At 40.0% G+C, this 13,252-nt stretch overlaps 1 protein-coding gene across 1 annotated transcript in view; it reads left to right on the top strand.

Moving 5' to 3' along the window:
* The window catches only part of LOC308526834 (cortactin-binding protein 2-like), a gene marked incomplete at its 3' end in the record, with an annotated part of 85,859 nt that overhangs the window by 14,167 nt on the left and 58,440 nt on the right, over positions 1 to 13,252 (top strand). Inside the window, exon 2 of the mRNA XM_081102069.1 lies at positions 1,453 to 1,560. Coding sequence (XP_080958195.1) covers positions 1,453 to 1,560 — 108 coding nt within the window. The remainder of the gene's footprint in view (positions 1 to 1,452; positions 1,561 to 13,252) is intronic.

Raw genomic sequence — 13,252 nt, 5'->3', positions numbered from 1 at the left:
TTCTTCCTCAGTTCTTTAACTGTCCTTTTGTTCTTTTATTTTTCTCTTTCATGGATGCCATGTTCTTTGGAAGCTTGTTTAGACCAAGTTAATGGCCTTTTAGCCTTCCTCCACGTGAATAGGACTTTACTTTTTGAATAATAAGAATTATATTCAAAATATAATTATATTTCAAAATATAATTATATCCGGGGGACATCAGGGTTTTAGAGATGCTTAGGTGGGGGATGGCCAAAAAAAACTTGGGGACCACTGGTCTAATGTATGTGCAAAAGGAAACAATTTTAAAAGGAAAATCCTAAAGTCTTCCTTTGAAGAAGCAGCTATTTCTGGTTTCTTTCCCCTTAAATTATTATAACCTTCCAGAAGAAGGTTTCTTTGAAATTGAGAAGGCCAGTTTCTGATCATGCCTGTTTGAAAGCCCCTGGGATCATTTATGGGCTTTCTGTGTTTACTTCTGTCTTAAAGGGATGGTGTAGGGTCAGGTGTATAAGTGCTAAAGTAGTTCTTATTAGCTGATTGATAGAATGGCGGTATTTTTCATCTGGAACGTTTGCACTGTGCCACTAAGTGTGCAGACAAGTCAGGCCCTTAGCTGTAGTTCTGCCATTTCCTGGTTGCCTGATCTGAGCACATTATCCAACTTCTCTGAGTTGTGGTTTTCTTAACTGATGCATAGGATGATTTCTTACAGAATAGATTTGGCTCTTTGAGAATACCTTGGAAACCGCTGGGTGCCATACAAATGTGAAGAGACTTTTTGTTGGATGGGCCAACACTGTAACCATTTAGTCACACAGGCCAGGGCCTTTAGAATTTTTTAATGTTGGCTGAATAAAAAGGTAGAACACTTTGTGGCCCAAGGAACACACATCTGTGGGCCAGATTTGGCTGAAGGCTGCCAGCTGATGGCCTCTGCTGCAGTGTTCTATAAACATGACCTGTTGTTATTGGATGATCTGGAATTTAAATAACCTTCCAGGAGCCTTTCCATTAGGGCCCTTCTAGGAATATTTTCTTGTGCTCTCTTGGCTATCCTTGCAGTGTCTCCCCAATATACTCTGGGCCTGTTTTGTTACAAATTCCAGGGATTTTCAGTTTGCATCTCCATTTGAAGACATTCTGAACCTAGATGTGCAGGCAGGCTGGGAAAACAGATCTCCCTAGCGGAGAGACTCACTATGTTGGTGTGAATGGTTTCTACCCCTCCTTTTTTTGAAGGTCAGGGCATAGATTGTCTGCTGCCAAACAGGCCCCGGTGCTTCTTGAATTTACTGAGCCACTGGGACAAAAGATGATCTGTTGCATACCTGTGTCTTGTGTGTGTGTCTGCAGATCTGTGTGTGTTGGGGTTGGGTAGAGCATGTTCCTTCTAAAGGGGCTGCGTACATGGACATGTGTGTTGTTCCTAAAAATAGTTTTTTCATCGTTTTTTAAAAATTTGTGTTACAGAAAAAAGAGTTTGACGTGGACACGCTCAGTAAATCAGAACTCCGTATGCTCCTCAGCGTGATGGAAGGGGAGCTGGAGGCCAGAGACCTGGTCATCGAGGCCCTGCGGGTAAGAACTTTCCAGTGCCGAGTCCCATTGCTATGGCAACTTCTTTTGTCAAAAGGCCAATGGTGAAGCTTCTTTTTCTTAGTTTCTCAATCATGTAGATTTAAAATGTTTCCTCATGTTAAAATGTGCACGCACTCCAGACATCAACCCGTAATCTTTGTAAATCCAAACACTGAAGTTATGGGAAACTTGAAAATTAAGTGCTTTTGGTTCCCCAGTCCTTTTATGTTTCATGCATTTATTTGGTTAAAGACGTAAGTTTTCAGAATATTGCTAATTTGGTATCCTACATGTATTATGAGGTCAGTAAAGAAAAATTAAGAGAATCATTTGTAAAAGATATTGCTGATAATAGAGCCTTTTCCTTCCTATATAAATTATAAATTCTTATTTTCAGAAACTCAGAAGAGTTAAAAACTAAATGTTTATATTTATCTTCAAATGGTTTTGTTACTTTTTCATCTGATCTTACAGTAATTTTGAAATGTTTATAGTAGCTTGTGAAGCATTATATTCTAACATATTTCTTAAATACCTTAATACAGTTTGTTGTTGTTTTTAAAAAAATGTTGTTAAACTTTCTCAATGAAGAATTTTCTAACTGGTTGTTCCCAATCTTTCAGTTGTTTTGGTTTGTGAGCCAAAGTTAAACTTGTTTCCTCTCTCTCTTACATTTAGCACTTTGTATGCAATCAGATATTTCCTGGCTCTTGGTCATTTTGACACGATGGGTATATTTATTATACGTGGAGTATGGATATCTTTTCTCACCAGGGAGTACTTCCTCAAACTTTGCCTTAGGGAGTTCATTTTAACATATAAAAATCTGAGGAATGTGAAAAAATCATTGCCTCCGATTGGCACTAATATGGTGGGGGGAAGAGGTAATAGTGGAGGGTGGTCAGACATAATGGAGAAGGTGGATATGCTGAGAATCCAGGTGTGTGGCGAAGGGGAGACACAGTTCCTGAAAAAGACTTCAGTACATTTTCACAAACTGAAAAATGAATACAATGGGGATATGGATTATTCCTGTCTGATGACAGAGCATGATTGCCTCAGAAAAATGGGAGTATAGTTATATCATCTGCAAGCCAGTGTTTCAGCTGAAGGTGTTGCCTTTTGAATGACAGGTGTTGCTAAGTAGACGTGGGCAGTTGGTTTATGAGAGGTTTTCGTCCTGCTCCACATTTGGAGCGTTTGCATTGCTTGCAGATGTATATTTTCTTGAATGAACTTGTGGGAGAAATGCTAAGGCAAGTGTATCACTAAATTGTATGACCCCCAGTCTAGGAGAGAACAGGGCGCCATCACCTGTAAGGCCAATAGGTAGCCTCTTGAGACCAAACGGATGTGAAGGTTCCAGTTCTGCCTTAGGTATTTCCTTTCTTTCCTTTTTTCAAATACATGATTTTCTTAAAGTTGATTTGAGAGCGAGAAGCATCGATGTGAGGAGAGAAACATCGCATCGGTTGAACCAGCAACCTTTCGGTGCACAGGACGATGCTCAACCATCTGAGCCATACGGGGCAGGGCTGCTTTAGTTATTCTTCTGTCTGTCTCTATTAACCTGTAAAAGGCATCATCGCCATGACATTTTCCACTGCTCCCACAGATGTTTAAGAGTGTAGTGGAGTCCGTACTTTTATGTATCACCTTAGCAACCACATGTATTTCTCTTTTTAACTTAATTGCAATACTTTCAAATGTAAAAGTAGAGGTAAAGAGTTACTTAGGATCAGGGCTTGCCAAAGTGAAAGTTTTTCACAGAATCAAGGAGTGTTGGAGATGCAAGGCGCCTTACATGATATTTTAGGTCAATGTTTTGCATCCCTATCAGATCTAGTGTTTCATTTTCATGAAGTACTGTGTATTACTCTTGCTATCCTGCAATGAAATTCATGGATAATTGCACGTGTAAGTAGGTTGTGTTAAAAGTAACCAATATATCGCCCTAATTGTGATAGAAAGTAACAGGAAAGAAATTTATAGCATAACATTGTACATTTCATTATATAAGTGCTCAGGCATGATTCTACTGGAAGACATGAGAAGGTAGGTAGCTACTTGCACCTCTTAATAGGGTTGCCCTGAATGCAACTTTTGTAGAAGAATCCTGATCCAGATGTGCCATGTTGTTGACTCAGATACAGTGAGCAGATTTGTGGTGGGAGAGGTGAATTTTCTGAAATAGTGGTGATTCTTGATAAACTTCATACAGAAGTGCATATTTTAAAAAATTTATCTTTATTGTTGAAAGTACTACTAGTATAGTGGGGTACTTTTTCCCCATTGCAGAAGTGCATATTAACATGAGAGGTGAGTCCCTGGAAAATTCAGTGTTTGTTAAAACTGAAATATGTGAAAAGGAGTTCCTCTCTAGGCTCAAATAGGCATACTGAAAGTTCAAGTGAAAGGAGTGAACAGAAGGACATTTGGAAGTTATTGGGGACATTACTGGATGTATGGCAGACCCCTAGCTCCGCCCCCTGGTGCCAGTCACTGGGAAGAGTGAAAATGCTCTCACCTATTTCCAAAATGCCTTCTAGGTACTGCCCCTATGGGGAACAAGTGGGTAATACTAGTCTCCTTTGTTTATATCAGTGGTTCTCAACCTTCCTAATGCCGTGACCCTTTAATACAGTTCCTCATGTTGTGGTGACCCCCAACCATAAAATTACTTTCGTTGCTACTTCCTAACTGTAATTTTGCTACTGTGATGAATCGTAATGTAAATATCTGATATGCAGGATGTATTTTCATTGTTACAAATTGAAGATAATTAAAGCATAGTGATTAATCACAAAACAATATGTAATTATATATGTGTTTCCCGATGGTCTTAGGCGATCCCTGTGAAAGGGTCATTTGACAACCCAAAGGGGTCACGACCCACATGTTGAGAACCGATGGTTTATAGATTAAAATCAAACAAACAAAAAAGAAGCCCCAAAAGATTATTACTTATGTCAGGTCAAAATATGGCATGCACAAACTGGGCGTATTTGGAGATTCTTAAGGCTTATTGTCTTTTTTTAAATTGAGAATCGTGATTGATTTAGATGATTGTATTGTTAAGAATACGTAATAATGTCCTACTCATATACTAGTCATAGCTGTCATAGCCTCACTGGGGTGACTTACTGATTGACTGTTATTCTTCTGGGGCATTCCCTGGAGCTGGTGAAACTAATTAAATATTTGGGTCCAGATGTGTGATTATGTTGCCTTTTCCTTTAATAATAGAGTATAATTTAGTGTCTGGCCAATGCTCCAGAAAGAAATTGGGCAGGAGAGAGGATGGGAAAGTTTTATTTTTATTTCATATTATGAGCTAAACTTATTCCTAAATTAAAAGTCAAAATCTACTCTATCAGTAATAAGTATGCTGCTATTCAGTACATTCAGTTGTTTTTTTTTTTTTTTAGATATATTTTTATTGATTTCAGAGAGGAAGGGAGAGAGAGAGAGAAACATCAATGATGAGAGAGAATCATTGATCGGCTGCCTCCTGAATGTCCCCTACTAGGGTTTGAGCCCGCAACCCGGGCATGTGCCCTTGACCAGAATTGAACCCGGGACCCTTCAGTCCATAGGCCGACACTCTATCCACTGAGCCAAACCAGGCAGGGCAGTGCATTCAGTTTTATTAAAAGAAAGCAAAAGTAATATTTTTCTGAATATAATAAATGTTTTTGAACCTAATATATAAGTTGTGGGAGTTTTTAAGATATAAATATACCTAATTTGTACCATGAAATTTTCTGTTGTTGTTGTTAATCCTCAACTTAGAATATTTTTTTCCATTGATTTTTAGAGAGAGTGGAAGGAAGGATGGGAGGGAGACTGGAAGGTAGGGATTGAACCCACAGCCTAGGTATGTGCCCTGACTGAGAATCAAACCTGCAACCTTATGGTGTATGGGATGACACTCCAACCAACTGAGCCACCTGGCCAGGGGTAGAATTTTAGAAAGTTTAAAAAGATATTTTATGCCAAGCTATTTTACTTTTAAAATCATGTTATCTTGATGCTTTTGATTTTCATATTATCATAAAAATTGCATAGATCATTGAATTGTTGGCGATGCACATTTTAGTTCAGTCCATAAATGTGATTTTTGGAGGAGGGTGTTGTTAGGTCTGATCCAATAATCAAACCAATACTCCTTCCCCTGGGAAACAGACCTTTAGATCATTTCGCAACGGACATTCTTTTGCTTAGATCACATTCCATTTACTAAGACCAGTCACTGTCCCCTCCTGACTTGCCCAGGATCCAGACCTGCCCAGATAATTCCCTGCCAAAAAGCCCGCCTAGAGTCCTTTAAAAACTCCCACTCCTGGTTCCTGGGTGCTGATGGCATTTGGGGGTAGCCTATCTGATTTCCAGATGATTTAATACATTTATTATTCTTTACCACTTTTGGCCTTGTGCGTAACTCTTTTCCGCGACCCTAACAGGTGTTATGAAATTACAGTATATATCTTGGTACAATGTTAGGGTTGCTGAAGGAGGAAGGCACAAGGCCAAAAGCGGTGAAGAATTATGAATTTATTAGGTCATCTGGAAAACCAGATGGGCTGAGCCCCAAAATGGCTCCAGCCTCAAAGATGGGGAGTCAGAGGTTTTTAAAGGACTCTAGGGGAGCTTTTTCTGGGTGGAGAATTCTCTGTGCAGGTCTGGATTCTGGGAAACTCCAGAGGGGAGAGAGAATGGTCTTAGCAAGTGCAATGTGGTCTAAGCAAGTGGAATGTCCATTGTGAAGTGACCTGAAGGTCAGTTCCCAGGGAAGGGGGTATCGATTCAATTATTTGATCAGACCTAACAGGTACTTTGTTACAATTTTTATAAAAATATTTCTCAATAAGTTCTTTTTCCTGATGAACATTTACCGTTAGTGAAGGAAAAAAAATAGAATACCAGGTAAAATAATGCTTTTTCATATATTAAGAAGTGAAGGTGATGTGCCGTGAAAGCAAAATATTTGTCACTACCATTTAATAAGCAACTGAAGTTACTCGAGCAACATTTTCATCAGGGTATCTTTGAGAACAAACTAAAGATGGGGCTTTTCCAGCTCAATGATGTACTATTTGACCCCCACCGGGTGGAAGATAGATTCAGGGTTACAAATGGGACGAAATCAGGAATATATTTTTGTACCCCTTGAAAAGGGTCCTGTCAGTTTAATTAATAGTTCCTTTTTAGAATTAGCTCCTTCTGATCTGAAAACACAGGGTGTTCCCTTGAGGCAGTGGTTCTCAACCTTGGCTGGGAATCTTTTTAAAATCCTGATTTCTGGGCCTCATCCTCCAGAAATTCTGTTTCTTTGTTATGGGGTGAGACCACAACATTAGTAACAAAGAAACAGAATTTCTGGAGGATGAGGCCCAGAAATCAGGATTTTAAAAAGATTCCCTTCTAATGTGCAGCCAAGGTTGAGAACCACTGCCTTGAGGCATTCTGACAACATTTTAACCACCTGGTCAGAATTTCCTTGGCCACATTGCTGATTGTGTGTCTTGATTATAAGAGGAAACAAGGGGCTGAAGTAGTTCTCTCAAAAGCCTACTTACCTTTCTTGTTTTTGGTTGTTGTTTTGGAAAGAAAAATTAAGAGCATTCACCTTCTTCCTCTCTAGTTTTCTGAGTCAAAATGTAAATAATCGTTGAACAAATGAAATAAGAAAGGGAAGGTTATACCCCGTATTTCCAATGGTATTTGAACAGGATGGGGATCCTTGCACTTATTTATTCAGCTGATGTTTACTGTCTTTGGCATGTCTTGGACTTCAGGGATGGGGAACGCGGGGCATTTCATTTCGTTCTTGGGGGATCTTAGGATCTAGTGGGAGAGATTGACATCAAACCAGTAAACAAACCGTCTAGGTACAAATTATGTTCATGGAAGAAAAGGAAAGAATGCTGTGAGAGGGTTTAGGAGCAGTTGTGCTCTAGGTTGGTCAGGAAAGGCTCCTCTGAGGAATGACATCCCTGAGACCTGGAGGAGGGATATCGTGGATCCAGTTGTTGGAAAGAGTGTTCAGGCAAAGGGATCACATACACAAAGACCCTAAGAGAGGAAGGAGTTGGCAACTTACAGGAACTGTGAGAAGTCAGAGTTAGAGAGAGAATAGCGCAGTGTAAGGTGCAGAGCTGGGCTGGGACCAGACCGTGTGGAGGGTAAAGGTGAGGCTGGGTTTCATCCTGCATCAGGTGGGTAGCCACTGATGTGTTTAAGCTTGATGATGCCAGGGATTTGACATGCGTTTTCTAAAAGATCACTCTCGTAGCACAGTTATATAGTGTTGTATTTTTTGCATTAAACGTTTTAACTTATTAAGCGTAGATATGTAAAATGTGTCACCACTTTCAAGGGAGCATTTACAAAGATCACCCTCACTGCTAGGTGGACAAAACTTGCAGAAGAGCCAGAGCGAAGACAGAATGCCATAGTGACTGTCTAAGGAATGTGAGCATTTCAAATGCTTCTAATTATTGCCCTTTAAGAAGGCGTGGAAAATGTGCTTCCCATTCCTCACGTTTGTCACCTAGCCGTGAACAGTGTTTTTCTTCAGACTGTTAAGATGAGCCGACTATGGATTTTAGTTAAGGTGTTGTGCACCTAAAATAGGATTGGGAAGGTTAAGTCCTCCACTTGAACTTTATTAAAAAAGGCAAATTGGTATCTGCAGTTTTATTTTTCCAGCCCAGTTCACCTCATTTCAGTTTAGATATTTAAGTTAAATGAATTTTATTGTTAAAAGCTCTCTTCTTTCAGATTTTAGGATTACTATATATTTCTAAAGGCTTACTTGTTATAAAATCAATTTTTAAAAGCTTTTCAACATATGGTTAGGTAAAGTAGCAGAACATTGCTTCACATGGTGCCAAAGGTGACCTGACAAGAATGTGAAATATATTTCAGCAGTGTCTGACTTCGCTATAAGCAAACACAGGCATGTGGCCTATTTTTAAGTGGAAAATGGCAGGGGTTATGTTCTCATAATTACCCCCTGCAGAATTAAAAAATGCTAGAGCTGACGAGCTCTTCAGTAGCCCTGAACTCTCCCATGAAATTCTTCTGTGGAAAACAGACAATGGACAGGGTCCTGTCGTGGGGTCAGGTGCTGTACTAGAAACCTTACCTGTATCAAAGTGGAGACGTGGCTCCTATGGCTTTGGGTTCTAATGGTTAAAACATGGCAGATGATAAACCCTTGGGAAGCTCTGCACTTATCCATAAAGTACTTTAAACATGGTTTTGTATCTTGAGGTAGTAATGTTTACGCACAGTAGAAGTTGAGACTCAAGTTAGGGGGAAATGACACCTCCATTTGCTGATGTCTGGGCATTGCAGCCATTCTGCCTTTAAGGTGGCCTTTAAATCCCTACATAAATGCGGTTTGACAGGTGCTTTATTATCTCAACTCTCTGGTCTTAATACAGAGCTATGGTTTTGTTTGAATTGTAAGGATCAAATGGGATAATGTGCTACACAGCACCTAGTCCAGGATCTGGTACAAGTAGGCGCTTGAGAAAATATTTGTAGTTGAATCCTAGTCTGTCTGAGTGGAAAGATTTCCCCTTGAACTTTCTCCGTCTCACACTTTGAAAACTGTAGGACAGATCTTGGCCGCCTGCTTCCTGTCTCGGGAAGTGAGCATTACCTCTTATTCCTCAGGGTGGATGCCGTACTCCTCGAGTTGGAGGCTGCCAGATGGAAACAAAGGCTAAGCTCCTCTATTAATTTACCTTCACAGCAAGCCCACGGCGAGTGGGAAAATATGCAGGAACATGAAATCAGATGGTAAGGCTGTGGGCTGGAAAGAGCTGGGGATAGCATTATTTTCACGGGCTCAGGAGAGAGAAGAGTGACTTGTCAGGTGTTGTCCAGATAACAACATTCTCTAGAGCAAAACTACCTGTCCCCACCCTGCCCCCTCCCCTCCCCCCAGCCAAGGAGGGCTTAGGAATTTTGGAAACTTATAAAGTGTATTGGGAATATGATAGGCATTAGTTATTTTTAAAACTAACGTTATGTGTGTAGGAATGGCATAAAAATTAGACCTATGATTACTATAAACATTTATTCTCAGCATGTCAATCCATTCCCCACATCTCCATATTTAGGCAGCATATTCTTTATTCTGCTCAACCTCTGATTTTCAGTGGCATTATTTTAAATTTTGCATGAATAATGCTGTTTACAATGATCTCTGTTCACAGCCATCTGTAAAAGTGAGGAAGAGGGAGGTGATTCAGTCCTTTCAAACTAAAACAGTTTTTTTTTCTTCAGCCCCCTCCCTCCACCCCAGGATTATGGGTTAGGCAGCAGACAAACCAAAATCAAGAAAAGGGGCGATTCCCTTTGTCTCATGCGCTCAGGACCATCCTGAGCTTATCTGCTGTTTTCAATAGGCTGATGTTGGAGCAGGTCATGGAGGTGGCATGGGACTTAACATGGTTGGGTTTTTATTATGTGCCGGGCACTTTGCATGCATTATCTCTTGGCACCTCTATGAAATCCCTTGAGATCAGTGATCATACCTGACTTTTTATTTTATTTTATTTTTTAAATATATTTTATTGATTTTTTACAGAGTGGAAGGGAGAGAGAGATAGAGAGTTAGAAACATCAATGGGAGAGAAACATCGATCAGCCGCCTCCTGCACATCTCCTACTGGGGATGTGCCCGCAACCCAGGTACATGCCCTTGACCGGAATTGAACCTGGGACCTTTCAGTCCGCAGGCCGACGCTCTACCCACTGAGCCAAACCGGTTTCGGCGATCGTACCTGACTTTTAGGAACAGAGAAACAGGCTCAGCATAATAAGCCATTTTCTGTCTGACTCCTAAGCTTGGCTCTTACCATGCCTCTGCTTCAAAGGCAATGGTAGTGAAGTTAAGCACTTTGCTAGAGCTGGAGGTTGTCATTCGTAGATTCTTTATTTACTTTAAATGCTGTGAATTCCCATAACATTTCCTGTTATGTGTTGTAAATATCAAAAGCTGCACAGAAATGGAAGTGACCCCGTAATTGTTTATTAGACAGTCTTCTATCTTTAATCATTCATTTGCTCTTCCCTCTCATTGACTGCAGCTAATTATAAACAGAAGTAAATCCTGAAAGACTTCTAAGGTCTTATTGAACGATTATTATGATATTAGAAGAACATCATTGATCTTTTAATGTTTTCTTCTATCACACAAAGTACAGAAAAGTTTGTGCTTTTCTGTACTTACGATATTCTGTCTCCTGGATGCAGACATGTTGGAGCATGTGTGAATGCTGCATGACCCAAGTTTAAGGAAATGAAGATTTATGAAATGGACAAGGATACAGTAGCTAAGGAGCTGCTGTTTTATACCCTGATTATCTTTCTACATTTCAGTCATTAGAGCTATCTCTTATAGTTACATTTCCTATTTTGATTTTTTTTTTCTATTTGATCAACTTGTTTTTCTGTTTTCACTTGCATCCAAAAAATGGCAGATGGTAAATTGAGTCATCAAACAGGAATTTAGTTTGGTTTGCATGAAAGGCTGTTGTGCTGATTTTCTTGAGGTATATAATCCTTTGATTCTTCCAATCAATAGAGGTAGCAGAAAATTTGGGAAATCAGATTATATAATCATGATAATGTAGATTCACCACCAATGATGAATTTAATATTCCTAATAATTAGTGCAGTGAAATGCAGATATGTCATTGGTTTTGTAAGAAAGTTCACATTTCCCTTCACAAAGGCTAAATCAATAGATCTAATCTATATATATATAAAAGGCTAATATGCTAAGTGCCTGACCATACAGATAATGAAGTCATGTAGCAACGCCCGGCTTCCTCCCCCTAGCAACTAGCCTCCTTGCGGTTTCTTTAGCCCAGGAACATGACTTGTTTTATAGTCAGGTGCAAACATTTCACACTGTAACCAAATGTCTATGAAGCATTTTCCCATGCCTCATCGCATTTGATCCTCACAGAAGTCCTGGAGTAGGTTGACCCGACTAAAAAGAAGTTAGAAATGGTGGACCTTGAAAATGACTTCAGGTTTTCTCGATGCATAGAACAGTGATGGCGAACCTTTTGAGCTCGGTGTGTGAGCATTTTGAAAAACCCTAACTTAACTCTGGTGCCGTGTCACATATAGAAATTTTTTGATATTTGCAACCATAGTAAAACAAAGATTTATGTTTTTGATATTTATTTTATGTATTTAAATGCCATTTAACAAAGAAAAATCAACCAAAAAAATGAGTTCTCATGTCACCTCTGACACGCATGTCATAGGTTCGCCATCACTGGCGTAGAATATAGTCAAACACTGCTGCAGTTAAATATTTTACCTTTTGTTCTTCCTGTGTGATCTACAATAATAATCTGCTACATGCTGATATTTACTGCTGTGTTGCTGACAATTATCTGAAAGAGAAGTTGGGGTGCTTCACTGGGCTGGGAAAAGTTTGGCTAAATCAGGAAGCAGGTCTAATTAAGCAAGTTTATTCTTAGCCTTCTTATCTATAGAAGGCTAAGTTGACTCGCGCATGTGCAATACGTATAAAGCTCTCGCTGGCACCAATCGCACATGTGTGTTTCAATCTGTCATTGTCAGTCGTGAATTTGGTTGGCACTTCTGTTATAGCGAATAGCGATATTAAAATATTTCTTCTAATTAATTTCCTTTCAAAGTGCACAGATTCGTGCACCGGGCATCTAGTAGTCTTAGATAAGATGATCTATAATAATAAACGCGTAATATGATAATTAGACCGGACGTCCTTCCATACGACCTCCCATACAAAGCTAGGGCTGCAAGGGAAGCCCAGGTCCCAGGTGCCAGAGGGAAGCTCCTGCAGGCAGCTGGGGGAAGGAAGGCCTACGCTTGCATGAATTTCATGCATTGGGCCTCTAGTTTTATATAAAACCCTAAGTAATGCCTAGAAGTTAACTTAGAGTTGATAATGATTTTCTATTGATGACTCTCTTCCCATGAATGACGGGGGGTAAATCTTTCATAGCCACTCTGAAAAGTACATTGGGCCTTCTTCTGGAGTGTCATGACAAAATAATGAGACTTCACTGTTGTGATTGAGAAGACATCATCCATCATCTCTGCTTAGCTACATCAGAGGTTCTATGCATTTTTGTGCTCATTTGGCAGGTGGAAATAAGATATGAGTTTGGTTTGGAGAGGTGGTAGGTGCTGGGACTGACCAGCAGACCCTGAGCAACGAATGAATGGATTACTCTGACACATGTTTCTGTGAAAGAGAGGCTAAGGGACTGCTTGGCTATAGCAACCAAACAGCCCTGTTTGCCCGCCTCCTTAGGCTTTTCTTGTAACAACAGCTTGAACTAAAATTAACTATTATATACTATCAGCAGGGTAAGCACCCTTGAGAAGACACATGCATCTGCAGTGTCCTTTAAGCAAGGACGTTTTGAAGTCTAAATATAAAGATTCTAGTAAAACACCCGGGGGCTCAGACTTGTTTGGAAAAGTCAAGGCAGGGGCTGCTGCCTTCGGCAAGGTCCCCCTAGAGGCCGCCGACCTTTTGGAGATTCCTCCTTACAGACTTTCCAGTCAAGTCTCGTGCTTCCCCACAGGCAGGTAGGACAATTAATGGAAGAGCTTTGGAAACCCTTAATGGGAATTGTTAATGTGTCAAACTCTTTTTTTTTAA

The sequence above is a fragment of the Myotis nattereri genome (assembly GCF_964212035.1).
Source record: "Myotis nattereri genome assembly, chromosome: 11".
Taxonomy (NCBI): Eukaryota; Metazoa; Chordata; class Mammalia; order Chiroptera; family Vespertilionidae; genus Myotis; species Myotis nattereri.
Note: the sequence above shows the minus strand (reverse complement) of the source record. Positions and strands in the feature narration are given on the sequence as shown.